This window comes from Bombyx mori, chromosome 10, assembly GCF_030269925.1.
Source record: "Bombyx mori chromosome 10, ASM3026992v2".
In the NCBI taxonomy this organism is placed as follows: Eukaryota; Metazoa; Arthropoda; class Insecta; order Lepidoptera; family Bombycidae; genus Bombyx; species Bombyx mori.
The window spans coordinates 12681454-12699026 of NC_085116.1; the positions used below are offsets into that span (position 1 = coordinate 12681454).

General features: G+C 34.4%; 1 protein-coding gene across 3 annotated transcripts in view; it reads right to left on the reverse strand.

The window, feature by feature from the left end:
* The window catches only part of LOC101744885 (cerebellar degeneration-related protein 2-like), a 74373-nt gene that overhangs the window by 7178 nt on the left and 49622 nt on the right, over positions 1–17573 (reverse strand). Inside the window, exon 1 of one of the 3 annotated variants that reach the window (XM_004923187.3) lies at positions 15808–16526. The exons of 1 other annotated variant lie outside the window; for it this stretch is intronic. In XM_004923187.3, coding sequence (XP_004923244.1) covers positions 15808–15901 — 94 coding nt within the window. In that variant the 5' untranslated portion in view covers positions 15902–16526. Of the gene's footprint in view, positions 1–5420; positions 5932–15807; positions 16527–17573 lie in introns of those variants that run through there. One more of the 3 variants, XM_004923186.5, reaches the window with a different exon arrangement.

The following is a 17573-nucleotide window of genomic DNA, read 5'->3' on the forward strand; positions in this document are numbered from 1 at the left end:
GACTCAAATAACCGAAGAATTACCGAGCGCCGTCTACATAAACGCAACAACACGCGAAACTATTTTGTAATTTGCATTCCATTCTGGTACCATTAATACATAATCTTTGTTTCTCATTCTCATTTCGAATCGTAACAATCGTGTAACACAGGTAGTCGACTCGGCATTTATCGTCGTTCGCATGCAAGACTTTGGTGCAGTCACGCGACTTTGATGTTTCCACATTTTCAATTAATGACTATGCATCACCATTCACCACCAAGTTTTCTTCACCACAAATACTAGCTATGTTCAAATAACACATATTTCGTCAGAGGAACTAATCTATACTAATATTATAAAGAGAAAATATTGTTTGTTTGTATTGAATAGGCTTCCAACCGATTTGAAAAATTCTTTCACTGTTTGGTAGCTACACTATTCCCGAGTGACATAGGCTATAACATTTTTTGGAAAAATTAGGGATACTTATTAAAACTCCAATAATGTAACCCAAGGTGTACAAAATTACCTAAAATATTCTTTACATCACGTGCCCTGCGAAAATTGTTGGTGATAGAATAAATGAATGTACTACGACTTTGTAGAACACATTATTATTTACAAAAAGTGTCGCAACAGCATATGTCTAACTATTATAGTTATGCCGCAATAAGTGTTATTTTATTTAAAAAATAAAACAACGTCAAATATCATTGAAATTTTTGTTGATCCGAGCGGAGCCGGGCGGGCCGCTAGTGTGCTAATAATTTGATAGGCTATTAATTCGATAGGATGGATATGCCGTCCAGGCTTCGGATTGGTACTAGAAACTTGCATCGTCATTATCAAACTATTACAATTACAATCGTATCGTCTTACGAATATAAGCATCTGCCCCGATTTTTCCACATAACCTCCTCTTACCTACCTACTACTTCTTCTTTAATATTTTCTAATTTGATATTTTCTTCGGTTTGTGCGGGGCGTTATTTATTCGTTCGTGCCCAAGAAAACAGTAGAATATACGAAACCTTGGAAATAATAATCATCATCATCAAAAATCATCATTCTCCTGCCCTTCTCCCAGTCACCTGGGGTCATGTGTTTTCTCCTTCCATACTCCTCTATCATATACCATTTCTTCGCTCACTCCTCTCTTACACGTATCGTCTTTCACGCAATCTATCCATTTCTTCTTAGGTCTACCTCTGCCTCTATATACTTCCATATTCATAGTTAACACTCTCTTACCGACCTCATTTTCATTTCGTCTCATCACATGTCCATACCATCCCAAACGCGCACTTCTCAACTTCGCTGTCACAGGTGCCACTTTCAGACTTCCTCTAACATATTCATTCCGTATTTTATCCATTCTCGTTACTCCACATATCTATCGCAACAATCGCATCTCTGCGGCATGCAATCGCCTTTCATCGGAAATAATAATTTGATAGTAAAATACTCGAGATTAAACCGTAAAACTAGTTTTAATTATAATTTCCGTTTTTATTAAAAGTGATAGTGCATTTTGTGAGCTTTGACGAGTCGGCACAATGCCCCTGTCTAAATCAGGCAGCTGCTCTTCCAATTCTCTGCAATTGAGTGCGACCTAATTTCTCAAAGTAGGCGGCATTTCCGTCGTGTTGTCAGTGCACTCCGGTAACAGCTTGACATCAAGTAGACTATTGAAAAAATATCGGTCCGCTCTTTGCCTATCTAGAAAAACGAACTAAAAACTGTCGCCCATGAATTAACTAGGAAAATTTTATGAAAGCTATTTCGCTTAGGTTGACTTTTTATTTTGGAAAATTAAAGTAGGTTACAAGGTACCTAATCAGGACGTAAGACGGAGGCGACCTTTTAAATTATCGCCGCGCCGCGGTTGTGGCAAAATTCTGTAGCAATAGCTCACAAAAACGTTATTCGATCACTTATGTACTGCTAAAATTAATTTTATAAACTTTCGGCGGTCATGAGAGAGAGATGAACTTGATGCCAATTACCTATGGGAATTTAGACGGTCGAGCTTGTATTTAAAAAAAATATTAAGAGCCGGCCAGTTTCTGATCGTTGTAAACTTTTGGAGTAGCTTGATATATTTTGTATTTACTGTATATTTACGTTAATCTTATTAACTTACGTTAATTACGTTATCTTTTAACGTTAACAGCCAATTAATAATACAGTTTTTAATTTGTACATTATATTAATAAGGACCACTTGGCGTCCATTAACGACAATTACTCTGCAAAATCTAAATAAAAATACTCATTGATCGGTCAGAAGAAGATACTGAAAAAAGTTATAGCTACGTAACTTCCATCGACTAACCAAAACTAGTAAATAAATTATTGAATGCTTCTTGTACAATTTTTTCTCGTCCTTATCTCGCACCGAAGCGTCTGTTTTTTTACGGTTCAATTCGCTACACCGTTGTGGGCTGCAAGTCAGTAACCTGCCTTTTATTTAGTGAAACAAAGAGATATTTTGATTTTAAAACATAATACTACAAACATAATAAATAATACTGTCGTTTGGCAAAACAATCAATCAAATTACAAGATGTGTATGAGGATATGTAGTACTTAATTTTTTTTATTTTGTGAAGAAAATCGTTTCTCATTTATTTCCAACTTTTCAAGGATACTTTGCAAGGATAATTAGTGAGACAACAAAGCAAGTTTGTTATTTATTTAAAATATGTTTATGTTAAATTCGTAAATGGTATAGATATAATTTCGGCTAAAAGTAAGTAATATGCGATTCCGATATTGAAGAAATATATAAAGTTTAATCAAATGAACACAACTATGAAGTTGGCACACAATGCACAATACTCTCACAAAATTACCAAACTTTCTCTTACAATCACGCTTAATGTTATTAGACCATAGTTTTCGATGGCCAAAGACGAGGCTGTCATCATTTTCACTAACAATGGTCGAATGGGTAATGCAGATAACAATGCAAGCAGCAAAGCAGACAATGGTGCAGCATTGACTGCTAATATCTGACAATAAATACGATTTTTAAATAAAATATAATTTACATAACTGAGTAAATATTTATTGAATAGTTTGTCAATGTCTTATTTCTTTTTAAAATACGCAATTGGAGGTTTTATGTCGGTTATTTTTAACGGACAAGCCGCTACGTGTAAGTAGCACTATTTTGAAAAAATCTGAGTTATCTGCGAACGGAAAACGCTCTAAGACAATAAACTAATTGCTTCACACAAAAGACAATGCTTAGATAATTATTGGTAATGGTATGTAATTAGTGTGATTGTGGCGCCTCTACAATGACCTCTGCACCGTGACATTTTAACGGGGCCTTACATTTACTTAATATTCGGGTCATTGCAGGAGGAGTTAATGGTAAATTTGTGCAGATGCATTTACTGTGTAAAAATGAATGCTATTGTAAATGAGATTCCGCTTTCGCTTTAGGTTATATTAAAAAAAATATTTCACGTAAAATATTTAAATTATTTGACGGATTTCAGTCTGTAAAATAAGACACTCTCGTCTCATAATTTTTTTTTTAAAGTTAATCAACGGAAGTCGAATTAAATTGTTTTTTTTTATTATAGGGAAAATATTAAATATTTTCGAATATATTCAATTATATTCAATTACGTAGAAAGCAGAAAATTTACGCTACTTAAAAGATGTGACTTAGAGATTTGGTAAAATGTTACTTTACATGAGTTTTCCTATTCCCGTTTTCCCATTTATATTTATCTAACATTAAGTATCATTTTTGTTGCATAATGAAATTTAGAAAATATTTAATAAGTATCTAGGAATCGGCATTGTAAACAGTTAAATATTCCATTATGCTTGCGGTAATGAACATTGTCCTCTTGAAATGTCAATATTGATCAACAACATTTCCAAAACATGAAACAGCATATATAAGTAGTTCGAAGGAGTTGAGGAAAATGCAAATGTACATTTCATTGTAAAATATCAGACAGCAACAGTACTTTCATATCATTCGTTTACTAGTTTAGTCACGGCTGATAGTGTTAAATGCGTTTTTATATGCTAATTAATATTTTAATGTTGTGTTATGTGGATTCACTTTTACAGAGATTGCATAAATGCTTCAAAAGGGAAAAATAACTTTATATAAGTTCGTGGTCCGCATACGTATCGTTAATTTTTTAGTGATGCTTACGAATACGATCCAATAATGATTGCTTACGACGAATTAGCTGCATATAATATTTATTTTTAATTAATGTTATGATGCTTATGTGTATCGAAATTAAGAACAGATTTTGCCGACCTTATGTTTCAAAGTTAGTAGCGTTATTGCTATTTTCTATGGGTTCCGTGACACACAAACTGCGCCAAAAATGAATTGTTATAAGAATGAAAAAATCAAAATGTTTCCTTAATAGATACTTAAATAGTAAATTCTTAATGACAATAATGTAGAATGCACACTCGTTTGTATCCGATTATGTACATTAAACAAATACATATTATCTAAATTAGGTAACTTATCATATCGGAACTCATTTGTCTCGAGGAAAATGAGAGACATTATTTTTACTGAATTACATTTGATTAATTTTTATTTATTATTATAAACCAAGAGTCGTTTTAGAATAAAGTATGAGATCATTCGAATGTAATTCATTTTCACAATGGTTACATTTAGTTACAAAATATATTTATTATATGTTTTCTTCAGTGAGATCATTGAGATGGACATCTGAAAATTCACCAAAACTACGTATGCAAAAAACGATTATTTATGACTCGCGCATTATCTGTGGAACAATTTGAATGTTTAAAACATAATTGCGTCAGTGTTGGACTTAAAAAAGATAAGGATTGCATCGATTTTATCACCAAAACACAAATAACTCTTTATCTAATTGTTAACCTGTTTTTAATCTTTTCAGGATTCATATTTTCGTCAACGTAATAGTAAATGCTTAATAATAATTATGAAGAACTGGGCCAAAGAATTAGCCGTCATTGTATCAATATGTTAGAATAGTGTCACGACTCACGAGCAATAAATAGTATGAGTATTCTCCTCGTTAAACAAGTACCATTGAGCGTGATATTTTTTTTTAACCAAATACAGTTTTTGTATTATCTAAAGTTATTTTTTGGTAAATGCCAAAGACTGTTGAGCGCGTACTGCGCGATTGCATTATCAAATATAGACTAAGTATTTAATTCTTAATATTTCAAGCATTTGAAGTAGGTAAAGAAATAAAGTAATAGACGCCACTTCTCGATGATATTTCGTTTTATAAATTTTAAACGAAAAAGAAGCCATTGCTGCTATAGTACATTGGTCGATAATTCCATGGACTGTAAAATATATTTTTTTTGTACTTATAAATTATTGGCGAGTCTACGGTGCCAACGTCGACAGCGGAGCCTCGCACGAGACCTTACAACACAAACCTTCAGTTCCTTGCAGGCACTCCAGCTCGACGGTGTAGTCCCAAAGATCAAGAGAATTCAACCCGTTCAGTTCCCAAGAATTGAATGAATCGCACTGTTCTTGTTCCTCGCTCATTTTAACGTCCAAAGTTCACTGACGACGTGTACGTCGCTTTCAGTTAAGTTGCAGCCATATTTCGTTGTTAAAGTTTTGATGGTCGCGACGGCGCGAGCACCGTGGCGTCACAGAACAGACTGAGCTGGTCTGACTCAACCGAACCGCAAAGCAATTACCGCGCGCCATTACCCGTCATTCCGAATCTACATTCAATCTCATTTCTTTCGGCTCGCCTCAACAAGAAGACATTAAACAAAAGTTGTCGTACTTGCTAGCGTTGTTCATAATCGAACAAAAAACAACCTAGTCGATAGCAGAGAAAGTAATTTACGGTTCTGCTTCTATCTAATCAAGGAAGTATTTTAATATGTAAAATGTATGTGACGGTAGACGGTGCGTTTACAGAACATTATTTAACTGATATGAATGATTTTTATGTATGTATTACATGGAGTTAGGAACATCAACAATTTTGTTTTAGCTTTTTTACTGTTAAATTTTTCACAGTATTGTGAATAGAAATTGGTATAGAATAGCACCATCCAGTCTTCTAATGTCTATGATGTGATTGAGAGAACTAAGGAATTTACCGGAGAATGGATGGTAAGAGTTCTATGAATATTACGTCAGCATATTAAGGTCGCATTTACTGGCGAGAGTTTTATGGTTAAGCAGCACAATCCAGCTTATTTCTGATGAGAAAAATAAATGCCTTCCGGCTTAAAGGCTACGGAGGCCGTGATACAATTAAGATTTCGAACTCGCATTCCAAGGTGGGCGGCGTCATTCATATCATAGATAATACACATTCTTTTTTATTTTTTTTATTTTTATTGCTTAGATGGGTGGACGAGCTCACAGCCCACCTGGTGTTAAGTGGTTACTGGAGCCCATAGACATCTACAACGCAAATGCGCCACCCACCTTGAGACATAAGTTCTAAGGTCTCAAGTATAGTTACAACGGCTGGCCCACCCTTCAAACCGAAACGCATTACCGCTTCACGGCACAGGCAGGGTGGTGGTATCTACCCGTGCGGACTCACAAGAGGTCCTACCACCAGTAAATTCATATTCTGATGTCTATGGTATCTGATAACTAGCTTTAAGATTCCATTTACAATAATTAAAATTAATAATTAAAAAGGCGTTTTAACGTTAATTAAGGTTTTTATTTATAATTGTCTAATATCCTAAACTGGTAGATAAAGGCGGTCCACTAGATGTTGCTTCCGGGTGGTAGCGTCACAGGCAATGCCAACCAAAGGAAACCCGACCGCTACCATTGTTGATGACATAGGAGATAACAAAAAAAATAATTATAAGCACTTTGGAGAAATATTCGTTACAGCACTGCTAATGACTGTACACAAGCTAGATTTATTTTTTTAATTAGAATTCGCCTTGAATTTTCATTCGAAACGAAATAACACCAATTGTATTTTAATACCGGTTTCATTACTGGTGGTAGGACCTCTTGTGAGTCCGCGCGGGTAGGTACCACCGCCCTGCCTATTTCTGCCGTGAAGCAGTAATGCGTTTCGGTTTGAAGGGTGGAGCACCCGTTGTAACTATACTGAGACCCTTAGAACTTATATCTCAAGGTGGGTGGCGCATTTATGTTGTAGATGTCTATGGGCTCCAGTAACACTTAACACCAGGTGGGCTGTGAGCTCGTCCACCGATCAAAGCAATAAAAAAAAAACCTATACAGCTCGACTGATCTAAATTTACGAGCGAATCATTGCTTCTATGTTATAAAATAATTAAATTTTTGTCTAAAATAAACTTGTTTTTGAAGGTTATTCTGAGGTTTTTTTGTTTATTTGTATATTATTATGTACAATGTAATTAGTAAGGGATCGCCATTACATTAGGCAAAACTTCATCAGTGGAACGTACTGTATTGCGTTGTGCACAATTAAATATATATTTTTATAAGTATTGCGTAACATCTGTGGCTTATTGCTCTTTGTGCATTTTTTCTTGCGATAATCAAGTGAATGTAAAAGTTTACATTATTTTTTATTTATAAATTGTTCACCGCGTATTTCGCACATTTTTATTTTATTATAGTTAAATGTGCTTGTAGGTGATTTTTTAACGAAGAAAAGTTAATTAACCGAAGAGGAATATTAATTTGATTATCGTTTTTATAATCATGAGTACCTTATATATGAATTGATAACTGTTATTTAGATTAGCGATACCAATTGCTATTCATGGTCATAATTCAAGGGCAATGAGTAATTAATAAAACGATGAATCAATTAAATTAAATTCTTTAAATTTGATCAACAATAGTTTTACTTAAAACTAAACTGTACGAAAGTAAAAAGTTGAACTGTAATGCGTTTGGGGCAAATACCTAAAGATTTTTGCACTAAATTTAATAGGATCAAATCTGTTTGGCATGTGTATTGCACAGCTGCGGTACATAGTTGAAAAACGACGGGCTAGTGTGAGTCGGATAGTGCCCAAGTGCTGAATTACGTAGTTTAAGGATAAAAATGTTACTCAAGAAAATATTTTCTAAAGAGATGGGACTAAAAAAAAATACTTAAGATTCCTCCTATGGACAAAATAGTTTCGGGTTATAATGGTTATGACATACGGGCAAGCAGACGCCACGAAAACTAGAAAGGTTCTGTTAATTAATCAATTTAAAAAAATGAGGTGTTCCGAATTTGAATTATATTAAGATCTTAATTAAGCACCGTAACTAAACGAGGCTGTTTCGATTTCTTGAAGATCTGTTGACTTAAGTAATACATTTCTAAGAATATTGTTTTTTGGTCTCACAAAGATGCCTTTCAACTTAATCGAGCAATATCTTTCAAAATGAATACTCTCAACTCTTCCAGCATTCCGAAATACCGTCAATAGTTAGCTAATAACTAGGGCTAGGGTTGTCGCGGTGAGATGCACCTCACGTGGAACGCCTCAACCTGTCATCCTGCCTTAGTTGAGTCCGTCGACAACCCGCTTACTAAGCGATAAGGAGTGTTAGCCGATTCAACTTCGACATGCTCTGATGAAAGCCTTGGTAATCTTAGTACAGACAGATGATGCAGTAGCTTAAGGTGATTGGTAATACATCGCACCTTCTGATTAGTTTAGTTTAGTAAAACAGACAGTAACTTGTATGATCCTTTGACATTCTAAAGTACTGTTACTTTTTCGATGATTCAGGGAATTTGAAGATGAAGAAAGGATAATTGTGTTGGGCGACGAAAGAAATGGCAAGTTTTAATGAAATGTTCATTCAAAGGAAAATTGTAAAGACAAACTTAGCTTCACGGGTGGATCACAACTCTACAAAAAAAAAATTTCGGCCTTTGTCCTAACGTTTATACTAGGTTTTTCCGGTTAATTATTCGCAAAAACGAAAATAAAATACCTTTTTTGGTATAAAGTTTGCTTTTGTGGTAGTTATAGTTAATAATACTCATTTTTCAATTTTTTTATAAATTTTAATACTTTCATAAAAACCGCGCTATGAGAGTCAGGTGTTTACATTTACACAGCGCCACTAGATGGCACTCGAGTCATAAACAACGATCAGGTGTTTTGTACAAACCTTAGAATAATGTTTCATGCCATGTATTTTTTTCCGTCTAATTACGATCTAATATGTATATCGAAATTTTATGCTTTGCAATCAAAGTCAAATTTGGTGTTGACCCGTGTTATGTATCAAAACATTCAACGTAGGTAGGTATATTATGGAATTCATTCTACCAGGGATCTCTTCGCAAACAAAAGCAAATATCACAAGATAATTCGCATGCTCTGAAAACGATTAGGTACCTATTGGTCAATTCACTTGGTCGGTGTGTACACTAATGCATTGCGTCAGGCGTTCGGGTGCGTTGACATGTTGGCCAATTTATCTCGATTATCAACTAAGCATCATATTACTTGTCACAGAGTGCGTTGATCACCGTTCACGCAACATAATATTAAGTGCTTGATTACCGCCGACTATAATTAAATTGATACAAAACCAGCTACGCTCACGCTACGTCGAGTAGGTAATACGCTTGTGTATTTTGAAATTGATAAGAGATTCGGCGTTTTCGTATCAAGAGATTTGACTATACCAGAGTTCGAATCTTACGGCATGTACCAATTTTTATGTAAAGATAAATATGTACTTAATATACAGTATTAATTACGACATTGCACGCAGAGTGTGCGTCTGTGAAATTAAGATAAATCTTTAAAATAAATTGTATAGGAAATGAAATGATATTACAGCATCGAAAGTAAAATCATTTTTCCATTATATCAATTAAGTAAATACTTTTCATTAAAAAATACTTACTTCTATATTGCATTTAAAAAATTGAACTTTATGCCTTCTCGGTACTCTGTTTATTTCAGCTTCCTTGTTCATATAATCATATTAGTAAATATAAATCTTCGTGGTAAAAATCATTAATACAATTGTTTTGATATACAATCTCTAGGTTTTAGTGACCGTGTCAAATTCAAGTGTTTTCTTTTTTTAACTCATCAGCGTACCTACTCGCAGTAGCGCTTAAGCTGCAAATGTCGTTTTATGTAACATAACAGACATTACAAAATTATTTGCTACATACGACGCCGAACCAGAGTAATTGGTATCAACAGACATGACGAAATAAGTTTGTTCGCTCTTAATCTTTAAATTAATATGTGAAGCGAAAACTTTATACTATAAACTTATACCTTAAGATTGCGCGGGCGGAGGAGAATGAAATTTCCCACACTTATAGAGAATTTAAAGAAGAAGTGCAGAATGCAAATTTTTTTTGTAATTATGCAAAAAGAAACATTATATCAATAACATTACGCACACTACTATGTATTTGACAAACACACGCATATATATACTCTTTTGTTTATTGTTAAAGTTTGTGGTCAAATTGAGAATAGATTAATATTGTTTGTCTTTAAAAATATTTGTTTGTAGCGTAGCCTTGGCGAATGGCGAATGCTGTGAAGAACTAAAGCCTTTGACAATAGAACGATATTAATGTTCTAACTTATAATTTAAATTAATAATTATGGTCGAATTTCATCCACAGGACGACTAGTAAAATATACAAAGTAAAATAACTTATACCTACTTACTTAAGTACCTACTTATACTTACTTAAATAAGTTATTTTACAGATTTAATTCAGAATCCAAATTGAAAGAACTTTTTTTATTTTGTATTACAAACAGATAGTATAAAACGTTGTTTTAAACAAGAAAGCGTTCTGAAGTCAAGTATTCGCGGAAGAACGAGGAAAGGTCTGATTACGAGCACCGACGCAAATGTCAGTGACAACTGCGCATCAAGGCACCGAGAACGGGCTTTATTGCGCATAGCTGTTCTGCATAGTAACCATACGTGTGTTATTCTGCGGGAAAATATTTCATTCGAATAGCCGACTTACGTAAATTATCTTTTTTTTTTAATGCTTAGATGGGTGGACGAGCTCACAGCCCACCTGGTGTTAAGTGGTTACTGGAGCCCATAGACATTCACAACGTAAATGCGCCACCCACCTTGAGATATAAGTTCTAAGATCTCAAGTATAGTTACAATCTACTATATTATCAAAATAAAGTTTCTAACACTTCATGGTCAACATGTGTACAAAACAGATGCTATAAGCTTTATACGTTACTATAATTAATTATAGATCTTAAAGTTAATAAAGATTACTCCCGAAAAGCGGTGTTTACAAAAACACCGGAAAATGAACACTACGGAAGGTAGCGGCTTGGCTCTGTCCCTGGCATAGCTGAAGTCCATGGGCGACGGTAACCACTCACCATCAGGTGGGCCGTGTGCTCGTCTGCCTACAAGGGCAATAAAAAAAAACACTGCTTCTGTACAAGTATAAATACATATGTGTAAGCATTTAATTCTGCTATGTATCCCTATTCATTGGTAATAAATAAATTTGATGATTATTCAAGCGATTGTAACATTTTACTTAAAACGTAACAACGGCTTGAAATTTAACGTAATAAAACAAAAGCTATTTTCCTTTCAATCATAAATATTATCATAACTTAAGTCGTTGAATGACAAAATTTTAAATAAACTCTAACACCGGTTTCAAAAAGGACAACATTCTTAAGATCAACTGGGGAAACAAAATCAGCGGACTTGTCTTACTTTTATATAACTATTAATTTTGTTTTTCTTTTTTAAGCGCTCGACCTCTAATATTCGATGTTATGTAACATTTTGTTGTACATCCCAGACTTCATCTTGGAAAACTTGTTGGAGTGTTAAGACCAACATGCACGAAAGTGTAAGGGAGTCCTTTAGCAGATCTCATCCAACATATTCGGAGTCCACATAAAAAAGGGAGTTGGTAAGACCAGTATAACATTTAGCATACCAAGATATTAATCAGCGAATACGAACATCATCCATCAGTAGAGGCAGTTCCGTATTATTCTCGTAGGTTATTTTTCTTAATCGGTAGAATCGTTATGATTCCATGTGGGATGGAATGTGGGAGTCCGAAGGTAGAATGATAAGGTTAGATCATAGTGTTATCTGACGCCCCCTCGCCCCATAAGATATTGAGCTACCCCTTGGAAAGGCTACCTGGAGTTTATCTAACTTGTGTCATATACATCGCCGCAATAAGCCGCTGGGTCAGATCTAAAGTGAGGAATGCGCCTGCCAGTCCCCAGGTTATTCAATATTGCAATGACAGCGTGAACCAATAATCTTTAATCAGTCTTTAAGGTCACATTTTGGGGTCTCGAAATATTTAAGATGGCCGAAGTCACCAAAATAGTTCTTTTTGATTCAATCTCAGTCGTGGTGGATCGGTGTAGAGAGAGAACTGGTTTCCTTCTCATGTTCAGCCTGTTCAGGATACCAGCTGACGAATCACCAGGAATGCTAACTACTTCGTTTTCAGAATCGGTTCCCATAACACAATTAACTAAAATTATAGCTTATGTAGTCAAAATGAATGTCCTGAACTTATTTAGAAAAGACTGTCACTTTAGTATTTATCGAAAGTCGAATCGATTTGTTTTAGAAAGTAGATTAAATATTTTGTACCACCAGTGATGTTGTTCACGGAAATTGTCTTATGCATTACTGTTTTAGATTAAAACCAATAAGCTCATCCATCACACTGCTTTAGGAAAAAATATCGTCATAAAATTACAAGGGGTAAATTAAATTGATTGAAATTAAGTAAATCCATGTTTTTTTTTTATCGAAGGTCGAACTGTATCCAGTAACCTCCGTAAATATTAAAATTAAATATTTTGTTGACTCTAAAAAGACATGGATACCAAGACTTCGGTATATTCATGTTCCAGAAACTATGAACATGAATATACCGAATATAACTACTTTTACTATTGTCAGTATTAAAAGCTCAATAGAAATGATAATAGGGATTATAAAAATATTAAATTAAGAATTACAAACCAGAAAGGTCGTTCCTGCACTGTTATTACAAGATTTAAATTGGCACTTGACATAAGATAATGCAGATAAGGTTATGCAAAAATTACATTAGAGCGTCATGCATTCTGATTTACATTTGTTTACAAAATGATTATGTGGGCGTCATGTGTTGGGAACAGTTTTGTAGTTTTTCGGAGATTCATAGTTATTCGTAATTTTCTCCACATCAGCAATTCTCCCAGCGCTCAAGTTATGTTTAGGGGTGATCAATAATAACCAAAGATTTAGAACACGAATTAATTAAATAATAGTTGGTTCAACGTATAACATCACCTAATAAAAATTAAGTCTATAAAAACTGCAAAATTACGGTTTTCTAGGTGTAGATATTTTTTACGGTTTTCGCGAATCGTAGACATAATTAAAACTATTATTACGGTTTAATCTCGCGTCAGTTGTCCTTAGTCGTCCGTGTTCACGAAAACTGTAAAGTATTTGAAACGTCATAAATTATTTAATTATTGACAATAAAACACGCGAGATTAAAACTGTAAAAGTAATTTTAATTAGATTTGGAATAGCTGTTTATTAGATTTTAGGTGTAAAACTACGTTTAATAGGTTAATGATGAGAAAGAATAATGAGATTCAAGAAATGACACTATACCGATTCTGTCACTTCAACTCAAAAACCAAAAAATTACATATAAGTATGTAAGGGTCCCGGGAACTTGTAAATAATATGTTAGTGCATCTCTGAGTAAAAAGGTTGAGTGCCGCTGAACTAGACCTATGAAGCCATCAATGAGGCCATCAATGAAAAACATAAGTAACGGATAGGGATTAGTAGAATAAGACAAAAGGTCCTCAAGTGTCGAAGTATCCAGGATGTTTCCGCTTGTTAATTAGTTTGATAAGGTTGTATGTTAGATTAATGTTCAGCTTAATTTAAAATTATAATGTCATACTTTAAAAAAAACACTAAATATATTTGCCAAACAATTAACATGACATAAAACTTCACGCAATAAATGTGCCCTTAAGACCGAGGTATCATTTTGTTTGTAGGTCCATTAGGTCTTGTAGGTCCATAGGTCAATTTAGGTATTAGCATCAACAGTTCGATGTTTTTAATTGAACTTCAATTAAGTTTACCCCATTCAAATAGCTAAAGAAGTTTTTTTTGTTATGATATTTTTTCCACAATTTAGCTATTAAATGGCTCTCCTGTAAAATTGCAAAAATGAAAAGACGTTAACAAATGCAAAAATAATTGGCAACCGGTCCAGTTAGTCGCGTTCGTTAGATAGGTAACTCTTCACATCTGCATTCGCGGAATAATGCTGTGATCTCTGTTCAGCGTGGTAAGATTTTTTGTTTAACTCCTTATTTATCTACTTAATGTATGGTCTGTATATATTACAGCTCTCGTATTCCAGCTAGGTTAAAGCCCTGTTACAGATAACAGTTCGACTAACCGCATATCGCGAAACCTTAACCGGGTGGCGTAGGACCAGCGGGAATTAATTTTTTGTAAATATATGTATGTATAGTATAAAGAAATACGTTTAATATTTAATTATAAAAATTATAATATTTAAAATGCTCTTGTAAATTATTTAAGATAATTTAATAAATGTTTTAAACAATTGAAAATATTATGTTCAATAAATATACCGTGAGCAATAGGTTTTATTTTTCCATCCAATTTACGATCCTAATTCTGAAAACTTTTCATTATTTACATATCATATTAGTTGGTACGTAAAGTTTTATAATAAATAGACGCCTCGTAAACCGCGCTATGTAATTCTAAACTTAGTTACCATAATATTGTAATGAATGACAATACTGAGTCACAGATTATACACTTAATATTTGAGATATTGAGTCACTGTAATAAATTAATCTGACACCTTTAACGTTTGTTTAAGAATTTTCCAGTATGATGATCGATTATAAAAATGCAACCAAACTTTTTAGATTCTAACATTATAAAACGTATATACGTTTTGTAGTTTTGAGTTTGGGGTGACTTTTCTGCTGGGGTGATTATTATATGTATCGATTTTTGATCCCCACGAAGGGGTGCGTAGGGTGAATGCGCTTCACGGCAATTCACGCTTCTTTTGCGTCAATAATAAGATGCACTCATCAAAAACAATTTCCTTATGCGTTATTCTTAAATTATCTCTTTGAACTTATTTTGTAGTCGATAGCATTGAAATATAGCGTGGTTTGTTTGTATCGATTTTTAGCCCTACAAAAGTTGCCAAGCAAGGGGAGTATAAGGTGAATGGACGTCGCGGCATGCCATGGTCTTTTTGCATTAAAAACGAAATGCACTCGCCCAAAAGGGATACCCGGTATATTATCAACGCGATCACAATGTCAGCTCCCGTCATAATGACTCATGGTTTGTAAAACTTTGTTTGGATGACGTTTCTTTAATCGACATCAAGCTGAAACCACAATCGATTCTTAGATAATTAATAATAACGATTATACACAATACCTTAAAAATTAACGTATTTAAGTGATTTTTTTTTTGTATTTATCCATCGAATGCGAGACGGACAATTATTAGCGTGTGACCGAAGATAATTGTACATAGTTGTGTGATAATATTTTTGTCATTGAAACAATAGATAACAATAATTATTTTGTATTTATAGAGGTTATACAATATTTGTAAATCATTGTTTGCTTTGTGCTCTCGTGTCGTCTCGGAAAATCAATAAACTTGGTTTTGTATTGGACGCGAGTACGGTCACGTCGACATGATCTTTGTTTTAACTTGGCTGTTTATTTTATAATCTAGAATAAAATTATTATTAGAATTATAAAATTATATTATTTAACTAACCGTCTAGCATACAGCGACGTGAGGTGATATCGTCTTGCTCCAACTCTTCGTTTCCACCGAATTTCTTCTTCACCAGATCCATTACTTCTGACATTGTTCACTGTTTATGGCACTATGCGATACATCGATGTATTCTTGTCACATAAATTAATCATAATGCGCAACGGCTCGGAGACCAGCTGATATAGCGTCTTCGGAATTTCACGAAGCGCGTTATCACGGTAAATGATCGAGAATAACTAAAAAATTTGACCGGTCGATTTTACATCTGCCGTTCAATGTCAGTATCGAATGGTTGTTCGATGAATGCGAGCCGCGTGTCCAGAGATCGCGGCTTCGTAGGGCTAGTGGCCGCACATGCGTTTCGTGCAGGTTGACGCATGCGCGGACCACAGCGCATTTTATCGACTGATTATTGTACAAGCCATGGCGTCGAGTGGGTACAGGACGCGTTGTCTCGCTGCGACTGACCGCCACGATACCCACCTTCCCTCTCGTTCGTGGATGCAAATTAATTGAGCAATTTGCAGTAGCGACACGATGGCTCAAGGTCTACAACAACTCGCAACGTTTGTGTAGACATTACTCAACCAAGTAACCGTGAACTACGTTTATGAAATTAATGAGTAGGGTAGTAGAAATGTTCATTAAATATCCACCTATATTATTGTTAAGTCATAGAATGTTATATTTCACGATCTTTTAATTTAAATGAATAGTCCGCGAGTGAGTCCGCACGGGTAGGTACCGTCACCCCGCCTATTTCTGCCGTGAAGCAGTAATGCGTTTCGGCTTGAAGATAATACTGAGACCTTAGAACTTACATCTCAAGGTGGGTGGCGCATTTACGTTGTAAATGTCTATGGAATCCAGTAACCACTTAACACCAGGTGGGCTGCGAGCTCGTTCACCCATCTTTTTTTATTTTATTTTTTTATTGCCTTTGTAGGCAGACGAGCATACGGCCCACCTGATGGTAAGTGGTCACCGTCGCTCATGGACGTCAGCAATGCCAGGGGCAGAGCCAAGCCGCTGCCTACAAAAATCTAAGCAATAAAAACGAATAAAAAGAATAGCATTAATTAGTACAACGGTAGTGATGTTATATTATATCGATTCATCTGTACCTGTTCAGTTTGAACATCGAATATTCTTAAAAGATTTTTTCCCGTGCTATTGGTTTGTGTCAGGAGAGATCGAAATTCAATAAAATCATCATCAAATTAAACCAGAATTGAATTTTCAAAGTTTTTAGAATAATATAATTTGCTGAACATCGCTTTTGAAAATGTTAGTATTTATCGTCACGGTCCCAAGAGTAATTAAAAGATTCTGTTAGAGAGATTTGCTCTAAAATTTGTTTCAGGCGTTAATTTACCAGGTTATTATTTTCCAATGAAATCTATAATTTTAACAAAATAAAATCATCATAATACAAAGCTATGCATACGCCTCAATCTAAGTGAAAAAATGCCCTACGAATAGTTACAGTAACTTTCAATTGTCCTCAAATCATATATTTATTGTTGTTATGGATAGAGTTTATGAATTTTGTTTTCGAAAAGGCAATGCTGGTTCCGCTTTGAATAAATCGTGAATACAGTTAGGTACATCAAGGTGACATCATTGTTCAATCAATGACTTGCTGATGTCATTCAAAACTACTTTAACCGGCTCTGTAATACAAGTTGACACTGAAATGGCGGCTTAAGAACTTGTTATATTGATTATTTGGTCATTATTTATTCATGTGACAATAATCGAAT